This window comes from Octopus bimaculoides, chromosome 10 (genome assembly GCF_001194135.2).
Source record: "Octopus bimaculoides isolate UCB-OBI-ISO-001 chromosome 10, ASM119413v2, whole genome shotgun sequence".
Classification (NCBI taxonomy): Eukaryota; Metazoa; Mollusca; class Cephalopoda; order Octopoda; family Octopodidae; genus Octopus; species Octopus bimaculoides.
The window spans coordinates 52617581-52624527 of NC_068990.1; the positions used below are offsets into that span (position 1 = coordinate 52617581).

The 6947-nt window shown below is 35.9% G+C and overlaps 1 protein-coding gene across 1 annotated transcript in view; it reads left to right on the plus strand.

The window, feature by feature from the left end:
• Positions 1–6947, plus strand: part of LOC106882660 (ATP synthase subunit d, mitochondrial) — a 32996-nt gene that overhangs the window by 17284 nt on the left and 8765 nt on the right. The window contains exon 4 of the mRNA XM_014933414.2: positions 3679–3741. Within this exon, the coding sequence (XP_014788900.1) occupies positions 3679–3741 (63 nt within the window). The remainder of the gene's footprint in view (positions 1–3678; positions 3742–6947) is intronic.

The window sequence follows — 6947 nt, forward strand, 5'->3', positions numbered from 1 at the left end:
CTTGCCTCACCACCTCAGCCCAGGTCTTCCTGGGCCTACCTCTTCCACGGGTTCCCTCAACTGTTAGGGTGTGGCACTTTTTCACGCAGCTATCCTCCTCCATTCTCACCACATGTCCATACCAGCGCAATCGTCTCTCTTGCACGCCACAACTGATGCTTCTAATGTTCAGCTTTTCTCTCAAGATACTTACACTCTGACGGGTATTCACATTGACATTACACATCCAACGGAGCATACTGGCTTCATTCCTTGCGAGCTTACGTATGTCCTCAGCAGTTACAGCCCATGTTTCACTGCCATGTAGCATGGTTGTTCGTACGCATGCGTCATACAGTCTGAATGTTTATTATATATTAAAGAACATCAAACCAAACTCAGGGTTGAAGAATATTTGCTTTTAAAAGATGCTTTAGATAATGAAGAATTACTCAATCCACAAGAATTAGATAGGGCTGTAATTTTACCTTCTACTTTTGTTGGATGTCCCAAGATATTGGAAGAAAAGAACTCAAGATGCAATGTGTTATGTGAGAAAATACGGTAGGCCTAATTTATTCATAATATTCACTTGCAATCCGAAATGGGATGAAATCAAAGAGAAAATGTACAAAGGACAAAAAACTGAAGATAGGCATGACATAATTGCCAGAGTTTTCGAGCAAAAGTTGAATAAAATGATGAAAATATTGGTTGAAAAGGGTGGTGGAACATTTGGAAAAACAAAAAGGCTACATATATACGGTGGAATGGGAGAAAAGAGGTTTACCACATGCTCATAGCTTACTTTGGTTAGAGCAAAAGATTTATCCAAATCAATTAAATTCAGTAATCTCTGCAGAAATTCGCAGTCCAATTAATGGTCCTGATCTTTATGCTATCATCATTACACAAATGGTACATGATCCATGTGGTTTATTAAATCCAAAATCTCCATGTATGAATAATGAAAAATGTGGAAAAAATTACCCAAAATATTTTGTTTATGAAACCAGGACAGATGTCACTGGATATCCTTTATACAGATGAAGAAATACAAAAGATGGTAGAAGAACAGCATCAATAACGAGAAACTCAAAAATGTATAATTCAATGTTTAAATTACAATTTTCATCACCAATAGTTGATGAATTTACAATTTCAATTAAGAAAAATAGTAGAATTTGGTTAACATTAGAAAATTGTAATTTATTAGTATGGGATGAAGTTACAATGTCACACAATAAAGATATTAGAGGATGTTGATAAAATGTTGAAAGAAAATAAATGCAATAGTTTCCATTTTTTACTAGCTGTTTTACTAGCTGTTTTACTAGCTGGTGATTTTAGACAAATACTTCCAGCTGATGAAATAGAGGCATCAATCAAGGCATCCCATTTCTGGTCATTATTTCACAAATTGTCTTTAAGAATTAATATGAGAGTGCATATCCTAAGAAATAATGACTTACAGGACTTTGAAAGTAAACTATTAGAAGTAGGAGAAAATAGGATCCTAAGTGATGGCAATCACATGATATTATTACCAGTGGAAATAGAGTTGAAAATGAAATTGATTTGGAAACATTAATTTTTGAGGACATTGCAGTTAATTACACTAATACAGAATGGATATCAGAATAATTTTAGCTGCTAAAAATGGCGATGTTGATGCTATTAATATGCGATGACTTAACAAAATAGAACATAGATTAAGAACATACAATTCTCTAGATCAAGTAATAGACATAGATGAAGCAGTAGATTTTCCGGTTGAGTTCTTAAATTCAATAGAAATATCGGGATTTCCACCACATGAATTGAATTTGAAGAAAGGAGCTCCAATTATTCTTTTGAGAAATTTACAAAGTTATGCAATGGAACGAGGTTAATAGTGGAATCCCTTACAAATAATGTAACTGAAGCAAAAATACTAAATGGAAAGTACAAAAATGGATTAGTATTATTACTAAGGATTAAATTAATTGCAGAGGAGCCAATGAGGTTTACAAGATTACAATTTCCAGTTGAACTATCCTTTGCTATGACAATAAATAAATTACAAAGCCAAACATTTAAAAAAAGTTGGTATTAATCTTAAAAATGAAGTATTTTCTCATGGACAACTATATGTATCACTTTCGAGAATGGGAGATCCTAATAATCTTTATTAATACACAGATGAAAAAGTTAAAAGCATTGTTTATGATGAAGTTCTTTAGATTAAAAAAAAGAAAAAAAAAAACAATGAAAAAAAAAAAAGTTGGACAACAGTTTGATTTTAAATAAAAAAAATTATTCTCACTGATGATTTTATCAATATTATAAGTTGTATGAGAGGTTATTATTGCTATCTATTTTTTGTTATTTACATTATGTACTTCTGGTAATAAAATATAATTTTCGTCAATAAATGACAGGTCATTCTAGTCTTATAAATAATTCTGCTTGTCATTCCATTACTTAGCCTGTCAGTAATGCTTTCATGTGATTAGAGAAAAATAGGGAGAGAGAAGCGTCCATGATGTGAGGTAGAGGGTATGTAATTGTAATGCTTTCATGTGATTGGTTGAGGGAGAAAGAGAGGAGATAGAAAAAGGAGAGAGAAAAAGAAGAGTGAGATTGAAAGAGGGAAAAAGAAAAAGATGGAGTGAGAAGAAAAGGGAGAGAGAAGGGTCCATGACATGAGGTAGGGAAAATGTAATATTTACTGGTGGTTAAAAAAGTTAGTTGAAGGCAGTGATGATATAGAGGAGAGTTAAAGATATAATTTTAGCTGAGAGGTGAGGTTAAAGAAAGGCAGAGAGAGAGAGAAATGATGATGGTGGTTGTGGTGATTGGATAGTGAAATTTAAAAAATTGAACTAAATTTTTTATATCACCTATCTCTTAACTCATGCGCATAAGTGCAATTCTGTGAATTATTCATGCTTATTTACATGACAGACATATTCAATTTAACTAAAGGTTGTATCGTATGGGATATTTTTTTTGCCTATGGGAAAAATGGAAATATTTATGAAAGCTGTGTATTAAGTCTATAAAATTGTGCATAAAGTATCTAAAGTGTATATATAAAGTGCATTAAGTAATCATTGTATTCCAATTTATTTCACTTTTCAGTGAGTAGCAGATGAGCAACTATCTTTTGATACAGTCACAACACAGGTTATGCTTTCAGGTTTTTTGGATAAAGTTTTCAGACATAACCCAATACATTTACCATTAATTCTGTGAAATATTCATGGATCCCGCTATTAATCATTAATCCAACAAAAGGTATTTTAATTCCTGAAGGGATATAAACAAAACAAAGTATACTTTGCCAGACAAGTAATTATGGATTAAATATTTTGTGTGTGTGTATATATATGATTGCTGTATTTCAGTGAAAAATTGGTGCTTTTTGACTGTAGTAGTGTTGTAGTCATTGTGACCATTAGTGATCCAGGGTGATTTGGTGTCCCATTGGGAATCTGTCACCATTAATATTGCTGTTGTTCATTGTAGTCTGAAGGAAATTATTAGTTTTTATTGGGTTGTTCCTGTTAGCTATGAATAGACAAAGCAGGGAGGTAGTAGATCCCATGTTTTAGCTTACTTTCACAACCCACTATATTTCAATACAACAAATGTATTTATTTAGAATTGATTTTTATTTCTATTTTGTTGACAGTCTTTTTTTAATCCTCTTTTCAGAATGAATCCATCAAAGACCAAGTTGCTGAGTTTCAGAAAATGGCTGCTGATGCCCAGCTGATGGTAAGTTATCAGCATAATTATATTATTTGTTTACATTAGACATACTCTAATCCATGATGGTAATATTTGTTTAAATTTCTACACCATTTTAGTGGTGGACTTCATCCATTGCCTTTTGGATGCTGTTAGTTTGTTTTCAGCCTGAAGATATCTAGATCTTTTTTCCTCTTGCTTCTGTTCCCCATTAAGATCTCCACCTAACATGTTCACAAGCTCTGTATTATATCTGTTCCTGGGTCAGATCCTCCTCTACAGTCCTCAGTCAGATTTTGATAAGTCTGCCTCACTGCCTACCACTGGTCTCTTGTGAACATATGTAACTTGCGGTTGAACATCTTAAAGTGATAGTATCCAACAAGATACTCAGCCCTTGATGCTTTTCACTACTTCATTTGTGATGCGGTTACACTAAGAAATTCTTAGGGGCTTAAAGCAACATCTGTGGAAGACATCTGCACTGTAAGAAATTCTGCTCATCTTTTTTGCATGTTTTGCAAGCATAGGTTGCCATTGGCATTGCAATGGCTGTAGATAGATAGCATTTGATGCCTAAGTTGGAGAATTTAAACCCTACAAACTTCAGGCACTGGAAGATAGCTGTAGCTTTACCATGTCTCTTTTTTTTACATCAAATTCAATTTGCCATTGTTTATAATGTTACTGCTCAGTGAAGGCATCTCCAGAGTCTGACCTTTCAATCAAACTAGTTTCTGCTATGTCTTTTGATTATTGATTTAGAAGATCAACCTTTGAGCTACTATTGTTGCTAAAACAATAGTAGCTCAAAGGTCTTGTATGGACTGTAGATGTGATATTCAGGAATCCTATATCATTCAGGAAGTCAAGGTCTGTGAGTTTTCACTGTCCCCATTTGTTGTCTATGTTGAATCTCCATAGACTTTTTCATGGTGAAATTCACCATTGTCAGGAACAAAAATGCTTAGCGATATTTCATGTCTTTACGTTCTGAGTTCAAATTCCTCTGAGGTCGACTTTGCCTTTCATCCTTACAGGGGCGATAAATTAAGTATCAGTTGTGTACTGGAGTCGATCTAATTGACTGGCCCCCTCCCCCCACATTTCGGGCCTTGTGCCTAGAGTAGAAAAGATATCAGCTGGCTACTTGATACTGTGCCATGATCTTTCATAGAGATTCCCTGTGTATGTTCTTGACAACCTTCTTGAGGATTTGTTTACTGTATAACCTTCTGCTCCTGAATCCTACATGTGCCTCCCATAAATGTTCATCAACTACCTTCTTCAGGCAGGTAAGAAACACAGTGTGGGACATTTTATGAGAGCCAGACAGCTGGGCTATACTGTGCCATTTGTTGCAATCATTTAGAGCTCCTTTCTTGGGCAATTTTACTATCATTCTATTCATTCAGGTCTCAGTGACTGCCTCTAATGCAAAGGTATGACAATTCTTTTGTGGTGACATTCTCTCCATACTGAATTGGGTCCACAGTTACCTTATGCAGCTTTGCTTTCTTGTTCTTCAGGAAATGAATGACTTTGGTGACCTCTCTGTTGATATGTCTTTATCTGTCATTTTCAGGGGATTCGTCTAAGGAGTCTCTTGGTTGACCCGAGAATGCTTTTTTATTTTTAAACTTTCTAGGTCTGGAAAAAAGAGCAGTGTCACAGCTTTGTTCCCCCCTCCCCCCTCCTGGATTGGTGAGGTTGAGATTGTTAATGTCCCTCTTGAACCTTAGTAAGTCAACACCAGCTAGAAGGACATGAACAGAGGGGAAATCCAGAGAGACTGGGTGTTGGGTGGCTAGACAGAGCGAGGATGATGAAAGGTAATGGAAGCTATCTACTATCTCTAAGGGTCCCTCTGGGCATTGGAGGAAATCTATTTCCAGTGTGTTCTTAGTGTTTATTGGTCCACATTTGCCACACACAAAAAATAATTTTTCTGTTAACCTTCCTGTGATTCTACTGCACCTCTCATGTATCCATAGCTTGTACTGGGTACACCATATGGAATTTTTACCAACATCCTTTCTACGTATTAAACAGGGCTTGCAGGCATTAGTAATTTGTCTACTGTTGTGCTTACTTGTAGTTTGGTCTTTGCTAAATTAACTCTAAGGCCCTTTGATTCTAGGCCTTGCTTCTGTACCTGAAATTTCTTTTCTAACTCTATTACAGATTCAGCTATAAGAACAAAGTCATCAGTATAGAGAAGCTCCCATGGGCAACCAATTTTAAATTCTTCTATCATGACCTAGAGGATTATGATAAACAAGAGAGGGCTGGGAACTGAGCTTTGGTAAACTCATACCTGTGCACTGAATTTGTTGTTATATTCATTGCTGACTTTCACATTACAGACAACAACGTCATTGCACATGGTTTTGGACAGCTTTCACCAGTGACTCATCTACCCACAGCTTCCACAGTAACCACCAGATGAGAAAGAGTGAGGGACCTTGTCAAAGGTTTTCTCCATATTGACAAATCCAAGTATAGCAGTTTATAGTTGGTTAAGTGCTTCTCCTGCTGTTGCCTTACTAGGAAGATAGCAACAGTAGTGCCTCTCCCTGGCACAAAACCAAACTGCATCTCATCTAGTTTAGCTCTCTTCCTAATTAGTTGACCTGGTCCAGCAATTTGATAGCTCTGTAATTACTTCTGTCAAAACATTTCTTTTACCTTTGTAGCAACTGACTACGATGCTGCTATAAACAGTTGTCAGATATGACCCCTTCCTGGATGATCTGATTAACTATAGGTGTGACTAGGCCATTTCCCACTCCAACAGACATTTTAAGCATCTCGATGGTAATTCCTGATACGCCAGAGGCTTTCCCTGTCTTTTTCATATCTTAAATTGCCTTGTCTTTCATGCAGCTGTAAACTTGGATGGATGGTCCTTCTATTGAGTTCATATTAGAAAGACTCACCTTTTCCCATGCATTTTCCACATTTAGCAGCCTTTCATAGTGACACTTCCATGCCTCTTTCTTTTCAGAGTCACTAAATACAAGTCCCATCATCCACCCAAATACTCTTCTCTCCTACATCATGATGTTCTGTGGCATACTGTCTTGCAATCTGGAACATCTTATGTCCCTAACACTCACACTGCAGAACATTGGAAAACTTCTTTTTATTTTATTTCTCCCCTAGCTAAATATACCTGTCATCTTGCTTCTCTGCTAGCTACCTGGTATAGTTCTTTACAACCCTTACTCTTC